At 34.2% G+C, this 14024-nt stretch overlaps 1 protein-coding gene across 1 annotated transcript; it reads right to left on the reverse strand.

The window, feature by feature from the left end:
• Positions 1-44: 44 nt before the first annotated feature.
• Tfb5 (transcription factor B5) lies at positions 45-502 on the reverse strand. The gene is made up of 2 exons (XM_071597626.1): positions 331-502; positions 45-231 (listed from the first exon to the last, which is right to left on the reverse strand). The coding sequence occupies exons 1-2, from the start codon at positions 363-365 to the stop codon at positions 45-47; spliced, it is 222 nt and encodes a 73-aa protein (XP_071453727.1). The 5' UTR covers positions 366-502.
• Between the last annotated feature and the right edge of the window lie 13522 nt (positions 503-14024).

The raw sequence follows: 14024 nt of genomic DNA on the forward strand, positions 1-14024 counted from the left end.
ACAAGAGCCACCCTATTCCGGACTAAATATATTTAGAATCACTCTTAATAACCTTTGTCTGCCAATGGAAAGCTTATTTGATCCATAAGATCATCTATACGCGCCCTTAGCACTCCCAGTATATCTGCAGAAATGAACAGATGAGTATCATCCAGATCTTGGATAATAAATTTTCTTCCCAACGCTACAGTGTCGTCGAGATGGAGTAGAAACTGCTTCATTGCATGGTCGCTGAAACAATGAAGTGCAATCAAAACAGTTGAATATAATAACTGTAAACAACTATTATTACACAAATGCACTAAACAGTAAAAAATGTTGAAGACAAACCATTCGACCAGGATCCCTTTGGTAACATTGACCATTTCTCTAGGAATGACGCATCATTCCGAATAACGCGTAGTTTCGCGGAAACAAGGCAATTATTCCACACAAAAAGAAGTAAGAAAATTTCTCTCGAACCAGAAACACTCCTAGGAGCCGATCAACACGTCTCTCTCATAAAAACAGTACAACATTTCCGCGCGATACATCGTAACTGTACATTCCGCGTGGCGCGAAGCTTCAAATTATTTGCTTTGCTTCTTAAGCGGCGTTACCAAGAGTTATCCCAATCATTTTTTAGTGTGACCAAACCCACTGTTATCAACCGAGAGGATGGTTTAAAAGGTGTGGGTAGAGCTTCACCGAATACTATGCCCAACGGTTTGTGAAATTTTCGTAACAAAACAGGGATTCCTTTCCTTGTGGCGCCTTTGTTTTCCCAGGAATGTGTGATCTTGTGACAGAAAAACACCAGCTTTTAAGAAGCTGGGGGTGCCCAAAGACATTCCCATGAATGAAACCCGGCCCCTCTGGTATGTAATCCAACATACTACCCAATGGACTGCGATGTCCCCATGTAAGTGTAAATATAATTTTTTAAATCGATCACAAAATATTTTTGGGACCATAGGGTCGTTTAGCCAAATTTGGGCAACACCCATTGCTAAAGTAAAGAGTGGGTGGTCAGGAGTGTTTAGTGGTTTCATATTTCATTCTAATAATGCCAATATTTGAAGAGCCAGTGAAAGTATATACTGTCTGAATAGCAATGATCATTTGGCAACCACAAGAGAAACCTGGTAATGCCTACCTACAGTGCAATCTTTCTCCTCCCAGAAATATGCCTTCTGTCACCAACCCAACGCTTAATAGCAGCTATAAAACCCAAGAAATCAAATAATCTAAATCCTCTCTGGTAAAGGTTTCTTACTCTTAGTTGAATTATGCAGATAAATGAGCTCCAAAAAATGAGGCCAAGTTTGATAACAATAAAAAAGGTAGGTAATTATTTGTATACCTAAGAAATATATGATTATAGGATAATTTGCTGCATAAGTACCTGACACCATATGTTCTTAAGCATCTACTGTAATAAAAATAAGATGTAAAATATTAGTTTAAGAATAAATCAAATTTTTGAAATTATATCATTATACTAAAGTATATTGAAAAGGCCTTTTTGGTTTTTTTTAATAACAGTTTCAAACAGGCTAGATTAATTTTTGAGGCATAAAATACATGATGATAACAAACTCTTGCTGCATTGAAATTTCCCAGAGGTTTTCAGTAGTTCCTGTAACTATTAAACCCAAGTTAAACTGCTGCCCAGGTAGATCAAGGATTATTCCATTTGCTTGTTTCACTTCTCGAATTGTGATACCTGCCTTCAGCTTCTCTCTTCCACACCGAAGGATTTACACTGTTGATGCTCATATTCCTTAAGTACTAGATCTATAGCATTCAATTACTTGCATACAGGAATTCTTCCATTGCTGCTATTACTTTGATATCATCTGCAAATCAGAGCATGTTCATTTCTTCACCATTCACTATGACTCCTTTGATATTCAATTCTTGTTATTCTTTTATTGCCTCTTCTAGATACATTGAAGAGTGCTGATGCAAGGCTGTGTCTAATTCCTGTTTTAGTTTCTAATTTCCATCCATTTTTCATTAGCAGGGTTGTTACCCAATTTGTCAGAATATAAATATTCATATTTGAATATTATTAGTCTAAACTATCAAGTGAGAAACTGCCAAGACCTCTGGCTATTCAACTCAATGACACCATGTTTCATGAAACAGGGAGTTTAAGCACTCGACCGGATATTGAGGGATCTGGGTTCAAATCCCAGTCAAGGCGAATGATTTTTACACTCTGAAATTGTTGCATTGAAATGCACATTAGCGGATGACTCTGTTAAAAGTTAATGTTGCGGCATCTCCCGTAGTTTCTTTGGAATTTGTCAAAGTACATATCTCATTCAAAGCAAATAAAATAAATTTCCAGATACTAAGAAATAATGATAGACATCTTTCAAGACAAAAACTTAGGAAAAAAAAATAGATTTTGAGAAATTAAAAATCATTACAGCACATTAACTGATAATTCAGGAAATCATTTATCTATTCAAAGTTATGTGAATATTCAAGTAATACTTAAAAATGTACATACTTACTTGTCTATTAATTTTTCAATAACCTTAGTCTTGCATTTTAAAGTTTATAAAAAATATTTCTTATCTTTAAACATCTGAATCACAGTTTAAATGCATTCCAGTAAAAGTAGATTCACTAAAAACAACATTCCATTCTGGTAACAAAATATGAACTGCAAATTTCTGCACTAAGTGTATACATGTGTAACCTCCAGCTTTAAATGGTGTGTTCATTCTATGATCATATATCAGTATTATATTTTAATTTACCTTAACATAAATATCACATTTTTGTATAAAGAGCAGCAGATACTAAATGACAAAATACAAGTATACGAACCAATATAACTCAGAATTGGAATTCCACCAAACACATTAGTGTCATACTAACACAAAAGTTAATGGTATTTTTTAAGATATCACTCAAAGATAATTTTTCTCTGGTATGCAAAAGATAATTTTTTAATGGAAATGACATCAAATGCCTTAGCATGCTAAATAAGACTGCTTAACATGATACAAAAATATGAATGAACGAATATTCCAAAAAATCTGCAGACTGATTACAGGTAGACACACAGGATACAATTTAAATAACAGAATAAACACATGTTATGCAATTAATTCTGAGCTATTCTTACCAACAATTTATACTTAGTGCTACGAATTATAGTATGTTTTGAATTGACACAGACTGAACAACGATTAATCCATTCGCGCCTCCTAACAAAACACAACCAGACATCTGACACTACAATATACTCTTCTTCAATTCAGCATACTTCCTCCATCCTCTCATTCCATTCAGCGTGCCTATCCTTTTCCTACCCAACATTCTCCTCTTTCAGTCTTCAACATGGCATCACAAAAAAAAATTCTGTCTAGCCCTCCTCACCATGACTGGCAATTCCTCATTAGTTTATCCTTTTGGTCCATTCCACCTTTTCCTTCCTTCTCCAAACCCACATTTCAAGAGCCTCCTATCAGCCCCAGTCATCCTGCTTCAATGGGCATGTTTCCATGCTCTACAAAACCATGGTCCACATCAAAGTTTTGCTTAGCTATTTATTGACATGATTAATCAAGTCCCCATCATCAATTCATCCTCCTTGTGACAGCTTCTTTGCCTAATAATTATTCATCTTCTTGTGACCCAACTACTTGACCATTTTGGTCCAGAACACTTCTGAGACAAACTGCTTCACCTGCTCTCGCTTACGACCTACTTTAACCTTTAACTATTCAGCCTCTCTCTCTTTAACTGGATAAAATTTGCATTGGTTCTTTTCCCATATCTATTACACTGAAATTCTAATCCAATCAGTTATCCTTGGCTGACTTGACAAGTATCAATTCATCATCCGCAAACCTAATTTTTAAATTCCCAGAGACTTTCACTAAATCTCCAGTTCGTCCCATGCTGCTCCTACCATTTCCTCCACATATGTTGAAAATCATGGTTGACAATGGACACCTCTGCTCTCAACACTGCCCATCCCAACTCTCTGTCACTTAAACCTAGTCAGATTGAGACATGTACAGGCTGACGACGAGTCTTATATTCCTTCAATCTACTCCTAGTACCTGGAATATAATATTAATTCTACACAATTTACTTAATCAAATGTCTACTCAAAATCTAAGAGAAAACAAATCCCTATTGTGATCCATGCTCCTCAAATGGCAACCTCATTTCTACAGGATCATACATATCTCACTTCTTCCTGACCCATAATGATCATCTCTTAAAAAATGCTATGTTCTCCTCCCCATCCTCTTATTGATGATTGCATGTACACATAAGCTGTGAGATAATCAAACTTATTGTTCCGTAGTTCTTGCATATGTATGACTGCCTTCCTCTTTTTCATGATGAGAACTGTCACTGACGAAACCTACCAGCCAAATTCCTCCCACAAATTAGCTCATAAAAACTCTTCCTCCTGTTTTCCTAAACCTTAGTAGTTATACAGGATTGCTATCAGCTCCCACATATTTCATTTCCTTTAATGCCCCTTCTTCCTGGCTATCAAACATTTCTGGACCTTAGCTATCCCCATTTACATCATATTCTCTTTCTATGTCCAAGATCAATAATATACGTAGCCTCTATTTCTTCTTTCCATTTCACATGGCTCTTTCCTGAGGTATCTATGGCAGTGTGCACAGATTTCCTCTTTCTGTTAAATGCAACATTACCACCCTTTCTTCATATACATATATACCATATCATTGCACCGATTCTTCTACCATGCTTCTTTGGACCTAATAGTTTCCCACACCTTGTTTCTTCATATCTTCTTCTTCTTAATTCTGTGTTCACAGTTCTGTCTCCTAATAAACTGTAATTCAATGATTTATTTGTCTGTTCCATATTTACCACCCATATGGTTTCATTTGCATCTGTTGATGTGTTCCAATCTTTCTTCCACTGTATGCAGATCCCCGTCCAACTCCCATTCCTCTATTGCCTCCTGATGTTCCTTTCTCTTTGTTCCGTTAAGTGCATCTACATTCAATTTCATCAACCATCTTATCTTCTTGAAACTAATGTGAAACAAATTATCACATGAAGAAAAAAGGATCCAGTGTAGAAACGGCATTTAAAGAACCTTTAAGAAGAATTTCATAAACACTATATTTGGATTCCATACAATGGTATACCATTAAAATAAAACCTAAAGAGGTAAAATTACACAAAATATAATATATCAATAACTATTAGAGGAAAGAAAGAGGACACTGTAATTATTGGGGAGAAGGGAAAAAACTTAAGATATTATAGATTGAAGAAGGTTGACTTGGTGTAGGCGATCACAGGCATTAAGATGGAAGTGACAAAAGGGCACCAACAAAATATATTAGTCACCACCACAGTTACCAACTCTAAGGTTTATTTCATAAGGAAAGAGTTCACCCAGTACTAAGCCACATGGTATATTAATTTCACACATCAGAGTAGAAGGGAGTTTCTTTACAGGTGCTACCTATGGTTTTTCCAGGCAGGTCGGATAGCTGAAAAATCACCAAACTTGAGTGAAGCTGAGGGTGCCCAAAAGCATCACCCAGAATGGTGCCCAGCCCCATCACTCTAACCACTCTACTACCGTGTACCTGATACATTAGTTATAATATAAAATAAACAATACTCACCGAGCTTATAGAAAAATTAGATTGCCCGAAAGGATGCTCAATGATTGAAATAAATTTAAAAAATTCCTAATCAACAAAATGCAAATCTTGCAGTCCCTGCACAATCCCTGGGTTTCATTCTTCATTCTCCAACCACTCCACGCAGTTTATTTGTCCACTGCCGTGGTAAGCACCTAAATTTATGTATTTTGATGGGCATGGGATCTAATACCCAAAGATCACCAACCATGTACCCCCTTTAATACCGGAATCTATTACGCTTTAAGCAATAATATTAATTTAAAAATTAAAATGGATACAAGGACTGTTATTTTAGAAAAACTAAGATGAGACACCATTGTTAAACATTGCAACTACGACAACTTCTCAGTAATTGGCAAGCAAACACAGTTTAGAATATAAGGGTCTGGCTAAATACATTAACAACAAACAAGAATTGCTTTTTTATAATATCAGGAGCAATTTCTCCAAATCTGTAAAATGTGACCTGGTTTCCATTTATTTTGTCAATACACATGGCTAAAAACATCCCATAATTCTAATTACTATAACAACGACACAGAAAACAATTATGTTGGTAATTTATAGATATCACTATGATGATACATTAATAGTATTAAAAAGCAACAACGTTTTGTAAATACTTACCAATGAGGTTGGTCATTCATTGACGAGCTCCATTACACCAAATGGTGTATTGGTGTATGGTGTATATCTATTATACACAGATTCCTGTGCAATGACCCACATTTTTACTGCCTTAGTTGAAGGCAATCTGATAGTATAAGCAGTTAGTTTCATACACCTTTGATCAAATGTGTCTGTGAAATCCACCCAGTCACTTTCTATTATACTCTGATAAAAATTAAACACTGCAATCTGCCAACTAAGGTGTAATTATACTGTCCAAACTCCTACAAATTTATGTTTCCTAAATGTAACATCACACAAGCTGCATAAAAATGCCTGCCATACACTTATATTTTTTAATATTGATGCCAGAAGAAAACCGCAATTATTCATTGATCCTCCAGAAGTAAAGGCAATTACCTGCATAGGTTCAAGATACTTGCATAAGTTCATATTGTCACCTAGAGATATAACACCAAGAATGTACCTACAGCTAATGAGATTATTTTTTAACTTTGTTTAAGGTAGGAAATGTTAAACCTAAAATAATTGTTTATAAAATGTGATTCAACATTATAATGCACTAACCTAGCACACAACTTAAACTTTAAGTAGCATAAAAAAGACTAAAATTCTTTTTTGGGTTTCCAAAGTTTTCTTTGAAGCATGTACAGATGGGGGATAAAAAAATACACATTTCATTTGAAAAAAGATTTTTTTAATATAAATTTATTTCAATATTACAACATATTGACATCAGCATCCATAACTCTCTTAGCCTTAACCCCAATACATATTAAATCAAAGTCTGAAAACAATGAGAAAAAGATAAATCTGATCAATTGACTAAGGTGTCTACCATTAGGTAGACACTCCAGGCATGTTATACAGAGTGATAAGATTTTAATTATGATTAAACACAATATTTATTACATTAATTAAAAGTAATTTCATATCATTAATATATTTATGAAATTAACTATTGATGATTACTAGTTATAAATAAATGGAGAACATAGGCCACTTACCGAGAGTAGGAAGGCACTTCTCTGTAGCATCATCCAAATGAAACCTGAAAGTTGGAAAAGGATGAACCACACACAGAGCAGGCACTTTAGCTCATAATAAAATTTATCACAAATTATACCTCACCTTAAAATTTCGATTACATTTCACATGTTAATTTTAAATGAAAAATAATAGCATTCAAGTTACTTAAAAAGGGATTATGAGGACTGATCACTCCTTGAAGCATAAAGCTAGAAGTAGTTGGAATTTTAGAATCCTCCTACTTATATCCAGAGACTTGTTGAGACTATAACTTACTTACTTAAATCATATTCATTTAAGTCAGGCAATTTATATCAAATTTTAAGAAAGAACAAAGACAAGATTCCTGGCAATGAAAATAATCATTACAGGAACATTTGAGCAAATATAAATAATCAATCAGAAATCAATTATGAAAAAGAAATTATAAATTGAAGAGGACGCTTAAAAAAATTAATCAAAAACTTGTACTTTTATTTTACTTATACTTAAACCTTCAAACTGTCTCATAATGCCATGAGAAGTTTCAAAGGAAGATGTTAAATAATAATCAACGAATAGAGGTAAATAAAATTCTGGAAAATTCAACATTTTACTGTTTAGAGCATATCCCAATAACACAGTGTAAGACCACATGGTAATAAAGAATTGCTTTCCTTCAGTAATTGTAATATCTAATTCCAAAAATTAAGTTTTACTACAATGCTATTCACAGTTTATAACCTGTCCCAAAAATATATATAATTGTGAGGCACAAATAATCTTCAGAATAAAACAGTGTTATATTTATGTAACAGTTTGCTACTAGTTTTTCCTAGAGAGTACTTCTAGAAGGCAAATATATTTTTAATGAGTAAAGGAGTAAGCAAAAAAATACATGGAAATCCCTACTCAAAAACTCTAGACCAAATACTTCATCAGTGGAAGTTTTCAAATTTCAAAGAAGTTAAGACAAAACACCCTACATCTAAAAAACAAATGGTGCTAATGGGATTAGACAATGGACTTTTTCCAGAGGTACTTGTTCCTATAAAAAATGAATTTTTTTCACTTCAACATAAACCAAGCATAAGTACTCATTTTTTGCTACACAAGCAAAATGCATGCTACTGTTACATTTTCAGTGTCATATTGTAATAGACTTTATACATAGCCTTAATTTAATTAATGTACAAATTAACTCAAGAATAAATATATGCATAGCTGAAGCATTCCTGCAACTCAATAACAGTATCTAATACAGTGAGAAGATAACAGCCTAAGACAACTCAATTATCCATTAGAAATGATACGAGAGAACTTATGCATATAAGCTTGGTAGAGGTATAAATATAACTCCATAAATAATATATATTAAGATTTTTTCCTCATGAAAGACAATTGTAAAGAATTTATTTGAATAATAAAATCTATATTCATCATGAATTCTGTCAGTACAAGACAGGCTTATGTGGTGGATGCACCTTCCCACTGGTGCATAATGCCAAGATTCCAATCCTTTCCTTGAGAATAGCTGTTGTGCGAACTGACATTTTTCAGCCTCTAAAAAACCAGAATATATTCTACAGGGCATATTGTGGTCCCCGGTGGAGTGTTTCATTCAAGGTGTCAAGAAAAGAATTATTGCTGCACTGATGAAACACCATAAAATTTTTATTACCTCAAATTCTATTGCTCTTACTGATATTTTCAGCATAGATAGCCAATTAGTAACATCTTTGATTTTGCAGATCATTAGCCTAAAATAAATTATCAGTCTCATTGGGATGCAGGAACAGTTTCCTGGACAATATTATACAAATTTATTGATCATAGCATGGTTAATCCAAAAATAAACAACAACCATTTAGGCAATGATAGAAGTGTTTGAAGAATTACCTTTAATGATAACCAACATCAGCACCAGCCTGCCTCCCTTTTTTATTTTGAGATCATAAAGCACTTGCTTCACCCAATTCCTGGCAAAAAAATGGAAAAAGGTTTTTGCACATTTCATTAAAACCAAACTTGAATACTTCAAATATCATTCAACTGTGAGCAATTACTTATTTACACAGTTATTTACATCAAACCACAACTTTTCAGGTCACTTTTCATAGGGAAAAATATGCACATTAATGCATCATTGAATCACCTCAGTAAGAATGCACCTGCTCCTGTAATTATTTATCAACCTAAAATGCACATCATAAAAAATTCAGTCAATTAATTTACATGTTCAACTTGCAAAAATGTGCAATACTGAAGAAATCGATTTGAATGCAAAAAGACCAATATAAAACCTTAAGAAACAATTGTGAAGATGTACTCGGCTATCAACAGAGAATATACTTTGAGTAGTAGAGCTCAGCTTAAATTCATTTGTAACCAACCCCCTGAAAGTACCAAAAAACTGTAAAAAAAGGTTGTAAGACCAAACAACAATTCACATCCAATATTTAGACAAAATGAACTCTGTAATGAAATCAATACATGACAGAGCTTAATTATTCTCTAGAGCATGTTGCAGGGATTATGAGGGATGAAATTACATTCCTGGCACCTACAATCAGAGAATCAAGTTTTTAACTGCCTTTCTCATCTGCCAGATTAATTAGAAAACCACTGTTATACACGCATGAATAAAGAAACCCCATGCACATGTGTAGCATTAAAAGCAATTAGCATTTTTCTTTAGCATTCTCTCCAAATAGCAGACATACCATTTATTCATATTAAAACAAAAACATTTCATCGAGTCAATTTACTATACATGGTGACCTATTAAGTCGCAAAATTTTTCCTTGCCAACAGACATCAGAAGAGGAGGATTGAGCAGGAATTGATTATCAAAACATTTGCTCTCTTTTAGTTCTTCCCAGATTTCTCCACCAAAAAAACCGATGGTAATTACTTAAAAGATAATATATCGATTCTAATAAGGTTGCCAAAAAATGAAAACAGCAACATTATAGTCCAAATAAAAAGTTTAGCCAAAAAATCTCATAAATTTAATTTCCACAAGGAATAACAATAAAGCAACTGAAAACTAGACTTCAGCACTTGTTAAAGTTTTAAATAAAAAAGTGAGTGTTAAAGAAAAATACAAGCAGTCTCATAGCTGGTTGAAACAAGCATTCCTTGACTGTTGGCAAGTTTAACTAGGGTTCCTCTATTGATTAATACAGTCCTAAGCAAGTTTAAATTACAGAAATGCCTCAATCACAGTCCCCCACAACCTCAGCATCACTGTGAAAATCAGTAGTACTTAACTTGACAATGCCTACTATCAGTTAATAACAATTACTGTAATCCAAGTAGTAGTAGTATTTAGGGGAGGCGACCGACAGCTGAGATCATTTGCGCCATAGGGGATGGACAGGAAAGGATGAAGGGTGGAGAGAAACCCGGCATCGGCATTAGCCTACTCTTTACGAAAGGGGCCCGCAGCTAAACGTCCCATCCAACGGATGGCGTACTCACTCATAGTGCCCTCCACGAAGCACCTCAAGTAGGGATCGAGATAACTCTGAAAAATATTCAACACTGCCGGGATTTGAACCCTCTAGGTGGGAAGCCAGTATGTTAGCCCCCGCACCATCTCGATCCCCACTGTAATCCAAGAAGCAGTAAGTATAGAAAGGGATGTAACTGGAGGGATAAAATTTTCAAACAAGGTTGTCTGATGAAAATTAACTTGTAAACTGTGAAAATACTAACTTCGAAAAATAGGCAAAATTAAAAAAAACCAACCATCAACAGCATCCTAAACAAAAAAAAATACAATGAAGCCACATAAACTATCATCCCACACTCAGAACAGAAGACTAGAAATATATATTTTAGTATAAACAAGCACCCCAAAAAAAATCGTATGGCATTAACAAACTTTAATTGGTCAAGTTAGGAAAAAAATCATGGTAATCATCCCTCCTCACCCTCGAGATGGGATATATGGATAAAAAATAACAATAAACAGACACATATCTCACAACAATGACACTACTTCCTTGAATGAAAATGAAATAATTCACAAAGTGACATGCAATAATGACCAATCAACCTTCAACCATTTTTCAAGGTTCATCAATATCAGTTAAAAATTAGTTAATTGGGCCCCAACAACAGACAAGAAAATACTAATGTAGCACATCACTGAAACAGAGAAGCATGTTCAAGATAAGAAGGAATAGTTTTAAGGCTTTTAACATGAATGACATTAATTGCAAATATCAGCTTAAGGTTATTCATGAAATAATAAACTTCACATTCTAGAAGTAGGATAGGGGCAAAACATACATCGTGACAGCCTTCAACTGTGTGTTAACCAACAATTTCTTATGACCCACCCATTCACAGCTCACATGTTTATGTTTTACTTAAAAACAAACTACCCACACACATTCAAGTTCATAAAAGTTAAAGTCTCTTTCACACACACTCATACAAGAACAAGTGCAACATTATTAATTGGCAAAATGTGGTCTCAAAATGCTAATGCAAGAGACTTCTGGGGAGCACACGATTTATAAAAACAAAAAAAAATTGGAGATTCCACTTCGAGGAATGGGGAAACTGGGAAAAATTTTTCCATGTGGAAAGTCAATAGTTCTCCTCTCACCTTGATTTCTCACAATGGCACTCTTCATTCACGCAAAATGGAAGCATCCCACAGCATCGTCCAGCCGCACTAGCAAGCACGCACACTCCTCTCTCTTTCTCTCTCCCTCGAGACTAATGGCTGGTGGGGAGGACAGAGGCAGCCATAGGAAAAGAGCCTTCCTCAAATTCTAGGTCTACTTGGCTCGCACAAAGACACAGTTTATTAGCAGAAGGCCAATATCAAGTTTCCTCACTTTTTTATGTTGAGAAGGTAACCACAATGGGACTTGGTTTGTCTGGAGGCTCTGTAATCTTGAATTCTTTTAAGCATCTGTTCCATGAATTGAAGAACATGACTAAATTTTGTCAATTTAAAGCAAAATTGCAAAATAGATTACTCGAGAAAGAAGTATACTTAAACTTGCAAACCAAAAAATCAAAGCCTCCAAAATTTCAATGTATTAAAAATAATAACTTTGAATTTCCCTTCTGATCTTTAACAAAATTATATCTTATGCATGCTAAGATGATCTCAGATCCCAGGTCTCTTAATAACCAAATCCCACTGAATTTCAAACATCAGAGAGTATCTTTGTGACTTCGAGCAGCAATGTGATGATTTTTAAGAGAATTTTGCAGCACATTATGACTGTAGTTCAGAACAAAAGTTGCACAGGCAATCCCTTAAGGAAGTTATTTAACGAAATCCCATAACAGAAATTACTGCTTTGCTGGAGTATTAAAGTCACTTATGTCAAGTCAACCAAATAGATGGGGCTGATTCAAAAGGTATATGACCAATGTTCTCACCACCAAAACTATATAAGGCAATTACCAACACCATCAACCACCCCTCTCATCAGTCAGTCACACAGTCATCCACTCACATCCACAAATAATTACAAATTGTAATCCCGCAAGTAATGTGAGCTACCTACATGGACCACAGTCAAGTCAATAGTCCCCATTGGTTTATTTCTTGCCAAGCAATTTTTATTTTCATGAAAATTAATAAGGAAAGTTTGAAAATAAATAGATATCATTCTTATATGGTGTGAATTAAAAAATAAATATTATGGACTGAAAATATTTCCATATTTAATTGCATCTTAAGAAAAAGAAGGAATATTTCACATTCCGCTTCTTTAATTATTAAATTCTTCAGTCACACAAGACGCTCAATACTGCCCCTCTGATTCTCTTAAGATAGAAAAGACTTTAGCTCTTCAAAAAAATAGGAATTGAAAAACTCAATCATAGTTTCATGCACAGGATATAATATGTATTTATTCCCGAACTCATATTTTTATAAACGCACACACACACAGAAAAGCACTCGCTTGCAACCAACAACTACACTTCTCATAGGAATTTATTTATGCTTTGCCAATATTTGGTAGAAAGGAGAGAAAATGAAGTCCATATCGCACTCATTATATATGCCAGCACACTAGTCAAACACACAGCAGCAACAGTAAAAAAGAAAACAAAAATTGGCAAATTTCATTTTAACCACACAATTTCAACTTCATTCATAAAGACATAATTCTTTAAGAGCTCACTTGCATATAAACGCCACACTATGTATTTTGGCTACATAATGACTTCTTGACTTTTTGACTCATCTGAGCCATTCAATCACATTCAACCAATTTTACACAATTACACATTAAAGCCTTCCAATGTCATGTGGAGGTTATACCATATTTTTCAGTTGTTAATAGAAACTCCACTCTTGGCGCATTTCCAGAATATATTTTTGGTGTGTATGTGCATGCATTAATATTTGGTGGAGATAATGACACTAACACTAAAACAATAGCTAACACCATTAATTTTGAGATACCATTGAAAGTTAATAGATCTAGCAGTCACATATGTTTACTAGGTTTTACATATATTTTACCACAACTAAAATTAGAATGAACTAACTTAAATTACTCATAAGGTAAATACCTCAACGTCAGAAACTCAAAAACATTAATTTGGAGATAAATTATCAATGCTCAAGAGTGGCATGAGATTTTATGACAAACAGCAAACAATACCAAATTGAAGGCAAAAATTACAGGCATAATTCAAGGATGGGAAATAAAAGAGATAAGATGTATATGAATATGAGGGTAA

Source organism: Hetaerina americana, unplaced genomic scaffold, assembly GCF_022747635.1.
Source record: "Hetaerina americana unplaced genomic scaffold, ioHetAmer1.1.p SCAF_10, whole genome shotgun sequence".
Classification (NCBI taxonomy): domain Eukaryota; kingdom Metazoa; phylum Arthropoda; class Insecta; order Odonata; family Calopterygidae; genus Hetaerina; species Hetaerina americana.